At 46.8% G+C, this 19,361-nt stretch overlaps 1 protein-coding gene across 2 annotated transcripts in view; it reads left to right on the top strand.

The window, feature by feature from the left end:
- Positions 1-18,726, top strand: part of gpn1 (GPN-loop GTPase 1) — a 43,636-nt gene extending 24,910 nt beyond the window's left edge. Inside the window, exons 9-14 of one of the 2 annotated variants that reach the window (XM_072264675.1) lie at positions 14,230-14,376; positions 15,971-16,053; positions 16,262-16,301; positions 17,046-17,142; positions 18,041-18,151; positions 18,364-18,726. In XM_072264675.1, the coding sequence (XP_072120776.1) occupies positions 14,230-14,376; positions 15,971-16,053; positions 16,262-16,301; positions 17,046-17,142; positions 18,041-18,151; positions 18,364-18,449 (564 nt within the window). In that variant the 3' untranslated portion in view covers positions 18,450-18,726. Of the gene's footprint in view, positions 1-14,229; positions 14,377-15,970; positions 16,054-16,261; positions 16,302-17,045; positions 17,143-18,037; positions 18,152-18,363 lie in introns of both variants that reach the window. The other variant, XM_072264674.1, reaches the window with a different exon arrangement.
- Positions 18,727-19,361: the final 635 nt, after the last annotated feature.

The raw sequence follows: 19,361 nt of genomic DNA, 5'->3' as shown, positions 1-19,361 counted from the left end.
TGGATCATTGGGACCTCTTCTGGGGCAGGTGTGATCTGTACAAAAAGGACAGGTTGCACTTGAATCCGAGGGGAACCAATGTCCTGGTGGGGAGGTTTCTTAATGCTTTTGGGGAAGGTTTAAACTGAATTTGCAGAGGGGTGAGAACTGAAGTGAAGAGGCAGAGGATGGGGATGTTGGAGCACAAGTAGAGACAGCTTGTAGGGAGTTTGTGAGACAATAGACAATAGGTGCAGGAGTAGGCCATTCGGCCCTTTGAGCCAGCACCGCCATTCACTGTGATCATGGCTGATCATCCACTATCAGTATCCAGTTCCTGCCTTATCCCCATAACCTTTGATTCTGCTATCTTTAAGAGCTCTATCCATCTCTTTCTTGGAAGCATCCAGAGATTTGGCCTCCACTGCCTTCCGGGGCAGAGCATTCCACATATCCACCACTCTCTGGGTGATGTTGTGGCCATTACAGAGACTTGTCTCAGGGGCAGGAACGGCTGCTGAGTGTTCCGGGCTTTAGATGTTTCAAAAAGAACAGAGTAGGAGGCAAAAGAGGTGGGGCATGGCATTGCTAATTAGGGATAGTGTCACGGCTGCAGAGATGGTAGTTATGGAGGGATGGTCTACTGAGTCAGTGTGGTTGGAAGTCAGAAACAGGAAAGGGGCAATAACTGTACTGGGTGTTTTTTTAAAGAGTCCACAGTAACAGGGACATTGAGGAGCAGATAGGGAGGCAGATTCTGGAACAATACAATAATAATAGGGTTGTTGTGATGAGAGATTTTAATCTTCCTAATAAAGATCGGCAAATCCTTAGCGCAAGGGGTTTAGATGGGGTGAAGCTTAAGTGTGTTCAGGAAGGGTTTCTGACTCAATATTTAGATAAGCCTACAAGAGGAGAGGCTGTGCTTGATCTGGTATTGGGAAATGAACCTGGTCAGGTGTCAGATCTCTCGGTGGGAGAGCATTTTGGAGGTAGTGACCACAACTCTTATCTCCTTCACCATAGCGCTGGAGAGGGACAGGAGCAGACAATTTGAGAAAACAGTTAATTGGGGTAGGGGGATATATGATGCTATTAGGCAGGAACTTGGGAGCAGATGTACTCAGGGAATGGCAAGGGGGTCAGCTATACTGGATTGGGTATTACGTAATGAACCGGATGCAATGAGGAAACTTGAAGCTGAAAGAACCCTTAGGAACCAGTGATCACAATATGATTGAGGTCAACTTGAAATTTGATAGGGAGAAAGTGAAGTCGGATGTAGCAGCATTTCAGTGGAGTAAGGGAAATTACAGTGGTATGAGAGAGGAATTAACCGAAGTAAATTGGAAGGAGCTGCTGGCAGGGATGACAGCAGAGCAGCAATGGCATCTGGGAAAAATGAGGAAGGTGCAAGACATGTGTATTCCAAAAATGAAGAAATACTCCCATGGTAAAATAGTACAACTGTGGCTGACAGGGGAAGTCAAAGCTAATGTAAAAACAAAAGAAAGGACATGTAACAAAGCAAAAATTAGAGGGAAGATGGAAGATATGGGTTTTTAAAAACCTACAGAGAGCAACTAAAAAAATAATTAGAAGGGAAAAGATGAAATATGAAAGCAAGCTAGCAAATAATATCAGAGTGGACTATACATTTTTTCAGGTATGTGAAAAATAAAAGAAATGAGAGTGGATATAGGCATGCTAGAAAATGAGGCGGGAGAAATAACGGGGGACAAGGAGATGGCTGATGAACTAAATTAGTATTTTGCTCAGTCTTCACTGTGGAAGACACTGGCAGTGCATCTGATGTTGTAGTGTGTGAAGGAAGAGAAGTGGGTGCAGTTACTGTTACAAGAGAGAATGTGCTCAAAAAGCTGAGAGACCTAAAGGTTCATAAGTCACCCAGACCAGAGTACCTGCACCCTAGGGTTCTGAAAGAGGTAGTGTTAGCGATTGTGGTTGCATTAGAAATGATCTTTCAAAAATTATTGTACTCTGGCATGGTGAGGTGATTTAGTACTTGGTGACACAGGACAAGATAGTACAAAGTCAGAATGGTTTCCTTCAGGGAAAACCCTGCCTGACGAACTTGTCGGAATTCTTTGAGGAGATTACAAGTAGGATAGATAAAGGAGATGCAGTGGATGTTGTATATTTGAATTTTCAGAAGGCCTTTGACAAGGTACCACACATGAGGCTGCTTACCAAGTTAAGAGCCCATGGTATTACAGGGAAGTTACTAAGATGGTTAGAGCATTGGCTGATTGGTAGGAGGCAGTGAGTAGGAATAATAGGATCCTTCTCTGGTTGGATGCCAGTGACTAGTGGTGTTCTGCAGGGGTCGGTGTAGGGACCACTTTTTATGCTGTATATCAGCCAAGTCAAGTCAAGTTTATTGTCATTTTGACCATAAGCTGCTGGTACAGCACACAGTAAAAACGAAACAACGTTCCTCCAGGACCATGGTGCTACATGAAACAACACAAAACTACACTAGACTATGTGAGACAGCACAAGGCTACACTAGACTACGTAAAACAACATAAAAACTGCACTAGACTACAGACCTGCAAGGTCTACATAAAGTGCACAAAACAGTGCAGGGCAGTACAATAATTAATAAACAAGACAATAGACGCAGTAGAGGACAAATTACAATATAATAATAAATGATGTGGATGTCAGTCTAGACTCTGAGTATTGAGGGAAGAAACTGTTGTACAGTCTGGTCGTGAGAGCCTGGATGCTTCGGTACCTTTTGCCAGATGGCAGGAGGGAGAAGAGTGTGTGTGAGGGGCATGTGGGGTCCTTCATAATACTGTTAGCTTTGTGGGTGCAGTGTGTGGTGTAAATGTCTGTAATAGCAGGAAGAGAGACCCTGATGATCTTCTCAGCTGACCTCACTATCCGCTGCAGGGTCTTGTGATCTGAGATGGTGCAATTACCGAACCAGGCAGTGAAGTAGCTGCTCAGGATGCTCTCAATACAACCTCTGTAGAATGTGGTGAGGATGGGGGTGGGAGATGGACTTTTCTCAGCCTTCGCAGAAAGTAGAGACGCTGCTGGGCTTTCTTGGCTATGGAGCTGGTGTTGAGGGACCGGGTGAGATTCTCCACCAGGTGAACACTAAGAAATTTGGTGCTCTTAACTATCTCAACGGAGGAGTCATCGATGTTCAGCAGAGAGTGGTCGATCCGTGTCCTCCTGAAGTCAACAACCATCTCTTTTGTTTTGTTCACATTCAGAGACAGGTTGTTGGCTCTGCACCAGTCCGTTAGCCGCTGCACCTCCTCCTCTCTGTATGCTGACTCATCGTTCTTGCTGATGAGCCCCACCACGGTCGTGTCATCGGTGAACTTGATGTGGTTCGAGCTGTGTGTTGCAGCACAGTCGTGGGTCAGCAGATTGAACAGCAGTGGACTGAGCACACAGCCCTGGGGGCGCCCTGTGGTCAGTGTGATGGTATCTGGACTGACTGAGGTCTCCCAGTCAGGAAGTCCAGGATCCAGTTGCACAGGGAGGTGTTCAGGCCCAGCAGTTTCAGCTTTCCAATCAGGTGCTGAGGAATGATTGTGTTGAATGCTGAACTGAAGTCTATGAACAGCATTCGAACGTACGTGTCTTTTTTGTCCAGGTGGGTGAGGGCCAGGTGGAGGGTGGTGGCGATGGCGTGTCTGTTGAACGGTTGGGACGATATGCGAACTGCAGGGGGTCCAGTGAGGGGGGCAGCAGGGTCTTATGTGCCTCATGACAAGCCTCTTGAAACATTTCATGAATTAGATGATGGAATAGATGGGTTTGTTGCCAAGTTTGCAGATGATATGAAAATTAGTGAAGGGGCAGGTAGTGTTAAGGAAACAGGTAGGATGCAGAAGGACTTAGACAGATTAGGAGAATGGGCAAGAAAGTGGCGAATGAAATACAATGTTGGAAAATGCATAGTCATGTACTTTGGTAGTTGAAGTAAATGTGCAGACTATTTTCTAAAAGGGAGAAAATCCAAAAATCTGAGATGCAAGGGGACTTGGGAGTCCTTGTGCAGAACACCCTGAAGGTTAACTTGCAGGTTGATTTGGTGATGAGGAAGGCAAATGCAATGTTAGCATTCATTTCAAGAGGTCTAGAATACAAGAGCAGGGATGTGATGCTGAGGCTTTATAAAGCACTGATAAAGCCTCACCTTGAGTATTGCGAACAGTTTTGGGCCCCTCATCTTAGAAAAGATATGCTGGCATTGGAGAGGGTTTAGAGCAGGGTCATCAGGATGATTCCAGGAATGAAAGGGTTATCATACGAGGAACCTTTGGCTCTGGGTCTGTACTCACTGGAGTTCAGAAGGATGAGGGGGGATCTCATTGAAACCTTTCGAATGTTGAAAGGCCTAGACAGAGTAGATGTGGAAAGGATATTTACCATGGTGGGAGAGTCTAGGACAAGAGGGCATAGCCTCAGGATAGAGGGGCACCCTTTCAAAACAGAGATGTGGAGAAATTTCTTTAGCCAAAAGGTGGTGAATTTGTGGAATTTGTTGCCACATTCAGCTGCAGAGGCCAAGTCACTGGGTGTACTTAAGTCAGAGATTGATAGGTTCTTGATGGTGCATGGCATCAAAGGTTACAGGGAGAAGGCTGCGAACTGGGGTTGAAGAGGAGAATAAAAAAGGATCAGCCATGATTGAATGGCGGAGCAGTCTCGGTGGGCCAGATGGCCTAATTCTGCTCCTATGTCATATGGTCTTATGGTTTAAATGTGAAGTAGTTTATTTTGGTAGGTCCAATTTGAAGACGATATAAATGGTAAGATTCTTGGCAGTGTGGAGAATCTGAGAGATCTTAGGGTCCGTGTCGATAGAACACTCAAAGCTGCTTTGCATGTTGATATTGTTAAGAAGGCGTATGGTGTGTTGGCATTCATCAACTGTGAGGTAACGTTACAGCTACATAAGACCTTGGTCAGACCCCACTTGGAGTACTGTGCTCAGTTCTGGTCACCTCACTACAGGAAGGATGTGGAATCTATAGAGAGAGTGCAGAAGAGATTTACAAGGATGTTGCCTGAATTGGGTTGCATACCTTATGAGATTAGGTTGCGTGTACTTGGCCTTTTTTGCTTGGAGCGACGGAGGATGAGAGGTGACCTGACAGAGGTGTATAAGATGATGAGAGGCATTGATCGTGTGGATAGCCAGAGGCCTTTTCCCCAGGGCCTAAATGGCTAACATGAGGGGGCATAGTTTTGAAGGTGCTTGGAAAAAGGTACTGAGGGGACCACAGAGAGTGATGGGTGTGCGGAATGCACCGCCAGCAGCGATGGTGGAAATGGATGCAATAGGGTCTTTGAAGAGCTTCTTAGATAAGTACATGGAGCTTAGAAGCGTAGAGGGCTATGCAGTAGGGAAATTCTAGACAGTTTCTAGTGTAGGTTACTTGGTTGGTACAACATTGTGGGCCAAAGGGCCTGTAATGTGCTGGAAATTTCTATGTTCTATGATATACTTTGTAGAGAAAGGACAGGCAGGAAGGCATAGGTGGTGGTTTGCCTCTGTTGGTAAGAGATGGAATTGCATCTTTAGAAAAAGGTAACATAGGGTCAGAGAATGTTGAATCATTGTGGGTGGAATTAAGAAACTGCAAGGGTAAAAAAACCATTATGGGAATCATATAAACGCAAACAACAGGAATTCTGCAGATGCTGGAAATTCAAGCAACACACATAAAAGTTGCTGGTGAACGCAGCAGGCCAGGCAGCATCTCTAGGAAGAGGTGCAGTCGACGTTTCAGGCCGAGACCCTTCGTCAGGACTAACTGAAGGAAGAGTGAGTAAGGGATTTGAAAGTTGGAGGGGGAGGGGGAGGTCCAAAATGATAGGAGAAGACAGGAGGGGGAGGGATAGAGCCAAGAGCTGGACAGGTGATAGGCAAAAGGGATACGAGAGGACCATGGGACAGGAGGTCCGGGAAGAAAGACGGGGGGGGGGGGGGGACCCAGAGGATGGGCAAGGGGTATATACAGAGGGACAAAGGAGAGTGAGAGAAAGAATGTGTTATAAAAATAAGTAACAGATGGGGTACGAGGGGGAGGTGGGGCATTAGCGGAAGTTAGAGAAGCCGATGTTCATGCCATCAGGTTGGAGGCTACCCAGACGGAATATAAGGTGTTGTTCCTCCAACCTGAGTGTGGCTGCATCTTTACAGTAGAGGAGGCTGTGGATAGACATGTCAGAATGGGAATGGGATGTGGAATTAAAATGTGTGGCCACTGGGAGATCCTGCTTTCTCTGGCGGAAATGGGGGAGATGCGTTTAAGAGCAGGGTTGATAGTGGAGGAAGGGGAGCCCCTTTCTTTAAAAAAGACATTATCCTCCACTATCAACTCTGCTCTTAAACGCATCTCCCCCATTTCACGTACATCTGCTCTCACTCCATCCTCCCGCCACCCCACTAGGAATAGGGTTCCCCTGGTCCTCACCTACCACCCCACCAGCCTCCGGGTCCAACATATTATTCTCCGTAACTTCCACCACCTCCAACGGGATCCCACCACTAAGCACATCTTTCCCTCCCCCCACCTCTGCATTCCGCAGGGATCGCTCCCTACGCAACTCCCTTGTCCATTCGTCCCCACTGATCTCCCTCCTGGCACTTATCCATGTAAGCGGAACAAGTGCTACACATGCCCTTACACTTCCTCCCTTACCACCATTCAGGGCCCCAAACAGCCCTTCCAGGTGAGGCAACACTTCACCTGTGAGTCGACTAGGGTGATATACTGCATCCGGTGCTCCCGATGTGGCCTTTTATATATTGGCGAGACCCGACACAGGCTGGAAGACCGCTTTGCTGAACATCTACGCTCTGTCCGCCAGAGAAAGCAGGATCTCCCAGTGGCCACACATTTTAATTCCACATCCCGTTCCCATTCTGACATGTCTATCCACGGCCTCCTCTACTGTAAAGATGCAGTCACACTCAGGTTGGAGGAACAACACCTTATATTCCGTCTGGGTAGCCTCCAACCTGATGGCATGAACATCGACTTCTCTAACTTCCGCTAATGCCCCACCTCCCCCTCGTACCCCATCTGTTACTTATTTTTATACACACATTCTTTCTCTCACTCTCCTTTTTCTCCCTCTGTCCCTCTGTATATACCCCTTGCCCATCCTCTGGGTCCCCCCCCCTTGTCTTTCTTCCCGGACCTCCTGTCCCATGATCCTCTCGTATCCCTTTTGCCAATCACCTGTCCAGCTCTTGGCTCCATCCCTCCCCCTCCTGTCTTCTCCTATCATTTTGGATCTCCCCCTCCCCCTCCAACTTTCAAATCACTTACTCACTCTTCCTTCAGTTAGTCCTGATGAAGGGTCTCGGCCTGAAACGTCGACTGCACCTCTCCCTAGAGATGCTGCCTGGCCTGCTGCGTTCACCAGCAACTTTTATGTGTGTTGTATGGGAATCATATATACTGTAGACATCCAAATAGTAGCCTAGATGAGGGGTTGAGATTGTAAAGGGAGCTGGAACAGGCATGTAATAATAGTAATGACACAACTGAAATGAGGGAGTTCAAGATGCAAGAGGATTGGGAAAATCAGGTTGGTGTCAGATAGCAAGACGGAATTTGTTGAATGCCTATGAGGTGGCTTTTTAGAGCAACTTGTGCTTGAGCCTACTCAGGAAAAGGCTGTCTTGTCTCCCTTTCTCTTCACCATTTACACCTCGGACTTTAACTACTGCACAGAGTCTTGTCATCTTAAGAAGTTTTCGGATGACTCTGCCATAGTTGGATGCATCAGCAAGGGAGATGAGGCTGAGTACAGGGCTACGGTAGGAAACTTTGTCACATGGTGTGAGCAGAAGAGGATGCTGTCTAAATTGCATGCTCTGTTGGCCAATGTCTCCCATCCACTACATAATGTACTGGTTGGGCACAGGAGTACATTCAGCCAGAGACTCATTCCACCGAGATGCAGCACTGAGCATCATCGGAAGTCATTCCTGCCTGTGGCCATCAAACTTTACAACTCCTCCCTTGGAGGGTCAGACACCCTGAGCCAATAGGCTGGTCCTGGACTTATTTCATAATTTACTGGCATAATTTACATATTACTATTTAACTATTTATGGTTCTATTACTATTTATTATTTATGGAGTAACTGTAATAAAAATCAATTTCCCCCGGGATTAATAAAGTATGACTATGACTATGTCTGAGATTGGGTGTTGTGTAATAACCCAGATCTTACTGGGAAGTTTAATGTAAAGGAACCCTGAGGAGCCAGTGATCGTAATTCATACTGCAGTTTGAAAGGGAGAAGCGTAAGTCACATGTATCAGTATCACAGTGGAATAAAGGGAATTACACAGACATGGCTTCTCCTCTAATCCAGGTGGAGTGGATTGGAGGAGAATACTGCCAGGGATGACGGCAGAGCAGAGGTGGCTGACGTTTCTGGGAATAGTTCACAAGGTGCAGGATCGATATGTCCCACAGAGGAAGAAGTTCTCAAATGGCAAGGATAGGCAACTGTGGCTGACAAAGGAAGTTAAGGACTGCATAAAATCCAAGGAAAGGGAATATAAAGTAGCAGAAGTGAGTGGGACGTTGGATGGTTGGGAAGCTTTTAAAATCCAACAAAAGGCAACGGAAGAAAGTTAAAAGAAGGGAAAGAATGAAATATGAGGGCACACTAGCCAAAAATATGAAGAAGGGTGCCATAAGTTTTTTCAGTTGTATAAAGTGTAAAAAGGACGCGAGAGTTGATATTGGACCACTGGATAATAATGCTGGTGAGGTAATAATGGGGGACAAAGAAATGGCAGATTAACTTAATGGGTACTTTGTATCTGTCTTCACCATGGAAGACCCTAGCAGTATGCCAGTGGTTTGTGAGTGTCAGGGAGCAGGAGTGAGTGTCATTGCTATTACAAAGGAAAACAATGCTTGGCAAACTCTAAGGTCTTAGGGAGATAAGTCATGTGGGCCAGATGGACTACATCCCAGATTCCTGAGAGAGGTTGCTGAATTTAACCTCTCTCCAGCGGCTGTTTCCCAGGCTAACCTGAGGGGGCACAGTTTTAAGGTGCTTGGAAATGAGTACCGAGGGGATGTCAGGGGTAAGTTTTCCACATAGAGGGTGGTGGGTGCGTGGAATGCACTGCTGGCAGCAGTGGTGGAAGCAAATGCAATAGGGTCTTTTAAGAGCCTCTTAGATAGGTACATGGAGCTTAGTAAAATAGAGAGCTATGCACTAGGGAAATTCTAGACAGTTTCTAGAGTAGGTTACATGGTCAGCACAACATTGTGGGCTGAAGAGGCTGGAATGTGCTGTAGATTTCTATGTTCTATGATCTCATTGAAACCTACCAAATGTTGAAAGGAGGAGATAAAGTGGATGTGGCGAGGATGTTTCTTTTGGTGGGGGTATCCAGAACTAGAGACCACAGCCTCAAATTTGAGGGACAACCTTTTAGAACAGAGGTAAGGAAGATTTTTTTTTAGCCAGAGAGCAGTGAATCTGTGGAGGCCCAGTCTGTGGGTTTATTTAAACCGGAAGGTGATCGCTTCCTGATTTATGAGGGCATCAAAGGATATGATAAGAAAGCAGGTGTATGGGGTTGAATGCTATCTGGGGTCAGACATGATGGAATGACAAAGCAGACTCAATGGACTGAATGGCCTAATTCTGCTTCTATGTCTTATGGTCCTCCTCATGGACCGTGTGTGTTTTCTCCAGGTCCTCTGGTTTCCTTCTACGATCCACAGCCGTACTGGGTAGGTTAATTGGTTATTGCAAATTGTCCCGCGATTAGGTGAGGGTTAGATCAGGGATTGTGGGCGGTGCAGTTTGAAGGGCCAGAAGGGTGTATTCTGTGCTGTATCTCTGACCACCCGAATTGTGAGAGTTGTGGTCGGTGAGATTGAAACAGAGTAGTGAAACGATAAACTGGATTAGCGTGAGGAAAGATTGGTTTGTTTACTGGTAAGTTAGTTAATGTTTACATAACAACCTGGAGCTACCGGGGAAGGAAACCTGACCCCTGCTCAATCCATCAGTACACCTGAGCTTCAAAATGCCCCCACATTAATTCTCTGTTGCACTCCCGCAGTGTGCCTTCTGTTATTGGTCCTTTGTGCTGTTCCCACAAAGCCATGGTAGTGGTTAGGGTGATCCCCATGCCCCTCGATTGGCCAGGCAGGGGAGATTCCCCATGCCTCTCGATTGGCCAGGCAGGGAGATTCCCCATGCCTCTCGATTGGCCAGGCAGGGGAGATTCCCCATGCCTCTCGATTGGCCAGGCAGGGAGATTCCCCATGCCTCTTGATTGGCCAGGCAGGGGAGATTCCCCATGCCTCTTGATTGGCCAGGCAGGGGAGATTCCCCATGCCTCTCGATTGGCCAGGCAGGGGAGATTCCCCATGCCTCTCGATTGGCCAGGCTGAGGTGATCCCCACGCCCCTCGATTGGCCAGGCTGAGGTGATCCCCCACGCCTCTTGATTGGCCAGGTAGACTGCTGAGTGACCTGTGGCCAGAGGGTCATGAATCTGTGGAATTCATTGTCACAGACAACTGTGGGGACCAAGCCATTGAGTATATTTCAGGCAGAGATTATTAGGTCCATATGTTTTAAGATGTACAGCACCTCTACAGTAATGTGAACCTCCCACAAGACATACTCACTAACACAGAATATAAAACAGTACAGCACAGTACAGGCCCTTCAGCCCACAATGTTGTGCTGATCTTTTTAAACTGGCTCTATGGTTAATCTAACCTTTCCCTCCCACACAGCCCATAACCCTCCATTTTTCTTACATCCATGTGCCTATCTAAGAGTATTAAATGTCCCTATTGTGTCAGACTCTACCATCCCCCCGGCAGTGCATTCCAGGCACCCATCACTCTGACATCTCCCCTAAATTTTCCTGCACTCAGCTTAAATGGATGTCCTCTGGTGTTGGCTATTGTCCTGTGTAAAAAGTGCTGGCTGTCCATTCTATCTGCGCCTCTCAATCTTCTACAAATCTAACATTCCTGTTCCAGATTACTTTCTTATGTATCCGGTATACTCCTCTGGGGATTCACAATCCCAGCTGTCTATACCTGACCCAAACCGTTTTCCTGGCCAAGGACATAATAACTAATGTAAATCAGGGTTAGAAACATAGAAAATAGGTGCAAGAGTAGACCATTTGGCTCTTGGATCCTGCACCGCCATTCAGTATGATCATGGCTGATCATCCAACTCAGAACCCTGTACCTGCCTTCCCTCCTTACCCCCTGATCTCATTAGCCACAAGGGCCATATCTAACTCCTTCTTAAATATAGTCATAGTCATACTTCATTGATCCCGGGGGAAATTGGTTTTCGTTACAGTTGCACCATAAGTAATAAATAGTAATAGAACCATAAATAGTTAAATAGTAATATGTAAATTATGCCAGTAAATTATGAAATAAGTCTAGGACCAGCCTATTGGCTCAGGGTGTCTGACCCTCCAAGGGAGGAGTTGTAAAGTTTGATGGCCACAGGCAGGAATGACTTCCTATGACGCTCTGTGCTGCATCTCGGAGGAATGAGTCGCTGGCTGAATGTACTCCTGTGCCCACCCAGTATGTTATGTAGTGGATGGGAGACATTGACCAAGATGGCATGCAACTTAGACAGCATCCTCTTTTCAGACACCACCGTGAGAGAGTCCAGTTCCATCCCTACAACATCACTGGCCTTACGAATGAGTTTGTTGATTCTGTTGGTGTCTGCTACCTTCAGCCTGCTGCCCCAGCACACAACAGCAAACATGATCGCACTGGCCACCACAGACTTGTAGAACATCCTCAGCATCATCCGGCAGATGTTAAAGGACCTCGTTCTCCTCAGGAAATAGAGACGGCTCTGACCCTTCTTGTAGACAGCCTCAGTGTTCTTTGACCAGTCCAGTTTATTGTCAATTCGTATCCCCAGGTATTTGTAATCCTCCACCATGTCCACACTGACCCCCTGGATGGAAACAGGGGTTAGCGGTACCTTAGCTCTCCTCATGTCTACCACCAGCACCTTAGTCTTTTTCACATTGAGCTGCAGATAATTCTGCTCACACCATGTGACAAAGTTTCCTACCGTAGCCCTGTACTCAACCTCATCTCCCTTGCTGATGCATCCAACTATGGCAGAGTCATCTGAAAACTTCTGAAGATGACAAGACTGTGCAGTAGTTGAAGTCCGAGGTGTAAATGGTGAAGAGAAAGGGAGACAAGATAGTCCCCTGTGGGGCCCCAGTGCTGCTGATCACTCTGTCGGACACACAGTGTTGCAAGCACACGTACTGTGGTCTGCCAGTAAGGTAATCAAGAACCCATGACACCAGGGAAGCATCCACCTGCATCTCTGTCAGCTTCTCCCCCAGCAGAGCAGGGCGGATGGTGTTGAATGCACTGGAGAAGTCAAAAAATCATGACCCTTACAGTGCTCGCTGGCTTGTCCAGGTGGGCATAGACAGGGTTCAGCAGGCAGACGATAGCATCCTCAACTCCTATTCGGGGCTGGTAGGCGAACTGGAGGGGATCTAAGTGTGGCCTGACCATAGGCCGATGAACTGGCCTCAAATGTTTCCTGTGGCAGAGAATTCCACAGATTCACCACTCCCTGTGTGAAGAAGTTTTTCCTCATATCGGTCCTAAAAGACTTCCCCTTTATCCTTAAACTGTGACCTCTCGTTCTGGACTTCTCCAACATCGGGAACAATCTTCCTGCATCTAACCTGTCCAATTCCTTTACAATTTTATACGTTTCAATAAGATCCCCCCTCAATCTTCTAAATTCCAGCAAGTATAAGCCTAGTCGATCCAGTATTTCTTCATATGAAAGTCCTGCCATCCCAGGAATCAATCTGGTGAACCTTCTTTGTACTCCCTCTATGGCAAGAATGTCTTTCCTCGGATTGGGGGACCAAAACTGCACACAATACTCCAGGTGTGGTCTCACCAAGGCCTTGTACAACTGCAGTAGTACCTCCCTGCTCCTGTACTCAAATCCTCTTGCTATGAATGCCAGCATACCATTCGCCTTTTTCACCGCCTGCTGTACCTGCATGCCCACTTTCAATGACTGGTGTATAATGACACCCAGGTCTCGTTGCATCTCCCCTTTTCCTAATCGGCCACCATTCAGATAATAATCTGTTTTCCTGTTCTTGCCACCAAAGTGGATAACCTCACATTTATCCACATTAAATTGCATCTGCCATGAATTTGCCCACTCACCTAACCTATCCAAGTCACCCTGCATCCTCTTAGCATCCTCCTCACAGCTAACACTGCCACCCAGCTTCGTGTCATCCGCAAACTTGGAGATGCTGCATTTAATTCCCTTGTCTAAATCATTAATATATATTGTAAACAACTGGGGTCCCAGCACTGAGCCTTGCGGTACCCCACTAGTCACTGCCTGCCATTCTGAAAAGGTCCCGTTTATTCCCACTCTTTGCTTCCTGTCTGCCAACCATTTCTCTATCCACATCAATACCTTACCACCAATACTGTGTGCTTTAAGTTTGCACACTAATCTCCTGTGTGGGACGTTGTCAAAAGCCTTTTGAAAATCCAACTATACCACATCCACTGGTTCTCCCTTATCCACTCTACTAGTTACATCCTCAAAAAATTCTATAAGATTCGACAGACATGATTTTCCTTTCACAAATCCATACTGACTTTTTCCGATGATTTCACCGCTTTCCAAATATGCTGTTATCACATCTTTGATAACTGACTCTAGCATTTTCTCCACCACTGACGTTAGGCTAACCGGTCTATAATTCCCCGGTTTCTCTCTCCCTCCTTTTTTAAAAAGTGGGGTTACATTAGCCACCCTCCAATCCTCAGGAACTAATCCAGAATCTAAAGAGTTTTGAAAAACTATCACTAATAAGGTAAGGTTCCCTACCTTATCCTTGTCCTTCACTCAAAGAGGAACATGCAGATCTTGAACTCTCGTAGTTTTAAGCATCCTGCTTTCTGGACGCCCCTTCGCAAACATCCTACTCCAATTGAAATCAGAGGAACTGGTGTACAAGGGGTTGGAAGCGAGGCTGCAGTAGCCGTGTGTGTCCCAACTGCAATACTGCATATTGTCTACACCTTCTGGCTTTAGCAGGATGTATTGCCTATAACAATAAATTAGCCATGATGGGGTAAACAGCCTAATTCTGCTCCAATATTTTATGGTTTTATGCTTCTGTTGTAGGTTGACATTGTGGATCACGGTTTCGCTGTGGAGTGGATGACAGATTTTGAAACATTTCAAGATGCATTGAACCAAGAGACTACCTATGCCAGTAATCTCACTCGTTCCATGAGTCTTGTCCTGGATGAATTCTACAGTAACCTGCGGGTAAATCACGTCAGCTACCTTCTCGGTTACCATCAACTTGCCTCCCATGGGCGTTTGGGGCGGGGGCAGGGTGGAACAGAGGGTTGAGCCCATTTGGAGAGAAGGAAGATGAGAGGTTACTTGATGGAGATGAACAAGATGATAGAGTGGGCAGCCAGAGACGTTTTTGCAGGGTAGTAATGGATAAAATGATAGGGTATAATTTTAAGGCTGTCACAGGTAGCTTTTTTACACAATGTTGTGTGCATGGACTTTAGGGGCTTTTAAAGGACTCATAGGCACACGGATAATATAAAAATGGAGAGAAGGGTTATATTGATCTTGGAGTGAGTTAGAAGGCCAGCACAACATCATGGGCCGAAGGGTCTGTTCTTTTCTGTGTTCCAGTATCAATTCTTGAGTATTGTTGGAAGAAGCCATACAAGCATTGACCCTAAATTAAAGACCTGCAAACGGGACTGAGAGGTGCACAAAATTTTAAATAAATTAAATGGGAAACTAAATATTTCTCTAAAATAGTTCAGACGGATTGTCCAGTGGGGTAATTGCCGGTACAGCAGATCTGTGGAACCACACTCCATCCCAGACCTGAGGTTGTTTTATACTCCGAGCACTGCTGCAGCTGCCCGGTCTTCACCTGGAGTGAGACTGTACCGTGTGTGACGCGTTGTTTAACAGCATTTACCTGGAGTGAGACTGTACCGTGTGTGACTTGTTGTTTGACAGCATTTACCTGCAGTGAGACTGTACCGTGTGTGACGTGTTGTTTGACAGCATTTACCTGCAGTGAGACTGTACTGTGTGTTACGGGTTGTTTGACAGCATTTACCTGCAGTGAGACTGTACCGTGTGTGACGTGTTGTTTGACAGTATTTACCTGCAGTGAGACTGTACCGTGTGTTACGGGTTGTTTGACAGCATTTACCTGCAGTGAGACTGTACCGTGTGTGACACGTTGTTTAACAGCATTTACCTGGAGTGAGACTGTACCGTGTGTGACACGTTGTTTGACAGCATTTACCTGGAGTGAGACTGTACCGTGTGTGACGCGTTGTTTAACAGCATTTACCTGGAGGGAGACTGTACCGTGTGTGACACATTGTTTGACAGCATTTACCTGCAGTGAGACTGTACTGTGTGTTACGGGTTGTTTGACAGCATTTACCTGCAGTGAGACTGTACCGTGTGTGACGCGTTGTTTGACAGCATTTACCTGCAGTGAGACTGTACCGTGTGTGACGCGTTGTTTGACAGCATTTACCTGCAGTGAGACTGCACTGTATGTGATGGATTGTTTGACAGCATTTACCTGGAGTGAGGCTGTAAAATGTGTACCAGGTTGTAGGACAGCATTTATTTGGAGTGAGATTGTACCGTGTGTGACTAGTTGTATGAGGCCTTTACGTGGGGTGAGATTGTACTGTGTGTGACGTACTGTATGATCTCGGGTGAATTGTACCATGTATGACGGGTTGTATGATGGCCGTTACGTGGAGAGTAACTGTATTGTGTATGACAGGATGTATAGTTGTCTATGTGGGGCAATGTTGGGTTGTTTAACTTTGGCAGCTCTGACTGGGTTTGTTTCTTTCAGGTGGTTGGGGTTTCAGCAGTCGAGGGCATTGGAATGCATGAATTCTTGCAGCAGGTCACTGAGGCAGCAGCTGAGTACGAAAGGTAAGCTGAAAGACCTTGCACAATATTTGGAGGTGAGGGGCCCTCCATCCCGATGTCTGTATTCACTGTGTTTCTGCTTGTTGCTGCAGGACTACAGAAACACTTGATTAGTTGTCCCAAACCCATCGCCTCAGACCTGGGTACTAAGTTTTGGTGATTGCAGGACTCTCAGACACACTATTTAATTCGAGTTTTCTTGTCTTCGTAGTGATTATCGACCTCATTATGAAAAGATGCAGCAACATCTGGTGAGTGATGTTCGTGTGACAGTGCTCAGAGTATTAGTGGCTGCTCTCCAGCTGCCCCTCCCTGGTTCCCTTCGACCTGTCATTCAGATCCCTCACTCACCCAGCCACAGCGGCAGTGCTGCCCAGGAGGAGGTGGCCCATTCAGCTCATCCTCTTACAGAATGCACCGAGAGTGCGGATGATTCTTGTTCATCACTGAAAGAGTGAGAGTGGTTTCTGCCTCCACTCCTCACCTTTCCCACCTTCTCGGGAGAAGTTTTCTCTTTCTCCCCTCCCTCCAGTTCTTCACATGGCCTCTCCTTGCTCAGTTTTGTCTTCGCAGTTCACACTGAATAAACTACTTGTCAAAATATCCCTTTTTCTCTATTTGTTCCATTGAAGACCACCTCAACTTTGACATAAGAAATAAAGCTCTGCGTCTTTCCCCCTGCTGTGATCTAACTGTTGTCTACAATACACCCTCCCTGCTCTTGCATTCCTTACCTGGCAAATAAAGGAAAGTGTCCGTCCTGCCTTTTAAGCCGCCTATGCTTTTGCATTCTGTATCCCCCTCGCTCACCTCTGTCCCCATCACCCACTTCTTTGTGTTCTTGGCTGCCAAAGAGGTGAAAAACCCCTCCTTCCCCTCTATCATCTCCCACCCACAGTTTAATCTCCTCTTTGTATACTAGGTGAAGGAGGCGATGAACCCCTCCCTCACCTCTGTCCCCTCCCCACCCACAGTTTAACCTCTTTGTATCCCAGGCTGCCAAGGAGGTGAAGAAGCGTGAAGATCAACTGGAACAACTGCGAAAAGACATGGGGGACATTGCCATGGATTCCAGCCCCATTCCTGCCAACTGTGAGTGGATTGCTCACCCTTGCTCTCTGACCAGCCCTGGTCATTCTGGGGTCTCTGCGTGGGAGGGCTGCTGGAAGCTGAGACTCCCTGGTTTGGGGGTTCAGAACATGAACAGGAGCTGGAATGAACAGTTTGAACCTTCAAACCTCTTCTCCACTTATCAAACTCGGCCAATAGTCTAACTTAAAGCCGTTTTTGAATGAGAATCAGGTTTACGTATGTCATGAAGTGTGTTGTTTTGTAGCAACAGTACAGTTTAATGCAGTAAAAAAGCTACAAGTTACAGTCAGAAATATAAAACAATAAAGTAGTGCAAAAAGAGAGCTAAAGGGTGAGGTTATGTTCATGGTTTCGTAGACTGTTCAGAAATCTGACAGTGGAGTGGAAGAAGCTGTTCCTGAAATGTTAAGTGTGTGTCCTCAGGCTCCTGTAGCTCCTCCTTAATGGCGGTAACGAGAAGGGGGCACGTTCTAGATGGAGAAGGCCCTTCGCAATGGATGCTTCTTTCTTCAGTCGCCGCCTTTTGAAGATGTCTTCGACGCTGGCGAGGCTAGTGCCCATGATGGAGCTGGCTGACTTTACAACCTTCTGCAGTTTTTTCTGATTCTGTGCATTGGTGCCTCTGTATCAGAATGCTCTCCAGGGTACATCTGTAGAAATTTGCGACTGTCTTTGGGGACAGGCTAGATCTCCTCAAACTCCAAATGAAGTGTAGCTACTGGATCACCTTATTCTTTAACATCCAGAAAGATTGTCTAATATCCAGGAAAGTTCCCTTCACATCCTGATCAATCAGTGTTTGGTGGTAGTGGTGTGCAGGAGTTACCCGGCGAGGATGTGCCTCCTCGCCTCTGTGTAGTGGAATTGAACATGCTTCTTATCTTTTCATGTCTAGCAGATGCAGAACATGAGGTGGATCCGGGTCCCTCAGGTCTGATCCTAACCCGTGGGATTGCTGATGAAGAGGATGAGGAAGTTGATTCAGATACAGATGACCTAGATTATCAAAGTAAGTGTCACATTGTTCGGCTCTGCAGGTGGGGACTCTGCATGTCAGACAAAGCCATTACAACAGGGAAGGTTCCATATTGTAGATGGGGCAGTGATATGGGACTTGGAGTGTGCACATTCCCATGTTGTAGATGAGGTGATGGTATTTGACGTGGGTAGTGTATGCTGTCTGCTCTGTTTGTATCTCATTGTTTTCTCTTCCATCTGCAGAAGTGGAGGAGCAGAGCGAGGAACCTGCCTTCCAAAGATACCTGGAGCAGAGAAAACTCCGAAACCTCCCTGTTGCCAAAGAATGATGAGGGATCGGCTTGGCCGGGTGCCTCAGCCAATCAGCTAAACAGTCTGCTTGGAGACTCCATTCTCGGAAACCCACCCTGAGTGGATGGGAGGTTGAGATGTGTTGGCTGCTTCCACGCTTCACCTGGTCACGGACTCAATCAGTGGTGGAGTGGAAGGGTCCAGCCTGTGTCGTGGGTCATACCTTGTTCCACCTGAACACTTGACTTGCTATAATTTCATACGTCATCCTGTTTGGTATTTATTCAATAAAAGCAGTTTGTTATTCTGATAAAAGTCTGAGAATGTTTGCTGTGTCTGGAGCTACAGTTACTGGGTTATGTACCCCTGACTGCAGAGATTGTGATTCACTCAGCCATCGATCACCCTACACTGACACACAGAAGTGCTGGGAGCAGTCTGCAAGTGTCGCCACGCATTCTGGAGTCAACGTAGCAGGGCTGCAATGTTCAGCAGAACAACTCGAGCATCAGGAGCCTCAGATACAGCACAACAAGCCTTTTCCACCTACTCAGACGTGCAGACAGGCTTCGATCTTCAGGACAAGCTGCCTCTTGGTCTCCTGGCCCTGGCATAGACATTCAGACCCGTGGAGATCAGGCTTCCAATCAGGGGCTTTGACCATCAGGCATCAACTTCAAGACTTGCCAACTTTAGTCCTGATCTTTGACCTTTAGTATCGACCCCAGGACTCATCAATGACAGACTTTAAAGTCCGTGCCTTGACCTCTGTGCTCACAAGGATCTCTGACCTTGGGACTCGTTGACGTGACGGGTCACCGTCCCTCATGACTCCTGCCCACACGGACTCCAATCTGTGACTCAAGACCTTGGAGTGTCGCTGACCTGTAGGGGGCGGGGGTTCCCCAGCCCTTCGTCCACTGGGCTGGATATAGACTACGATCTCAGTC

This window comes from Mobula birostris, chromosome 8 (genome assembly GCF_030028105.1).
Source record: "Mobula birostris isolate sMobBir1 chromosome 8, sMobBir1.hap1, whole genome shotgun sequence".
Classification (NCBI taxonomy): domain Eukaryota; kingdom Metazoa; phylum Chordata; class Chondrichthyes; order Myliobatiformes; family Myliobatidae; genus Mobula; species Mobula birostris.
The sequence above is the reverse complement of the archived record's forward strand: the minus strand, read 5'-3'. Positions and strand labels throughout refer to the sequence as shown.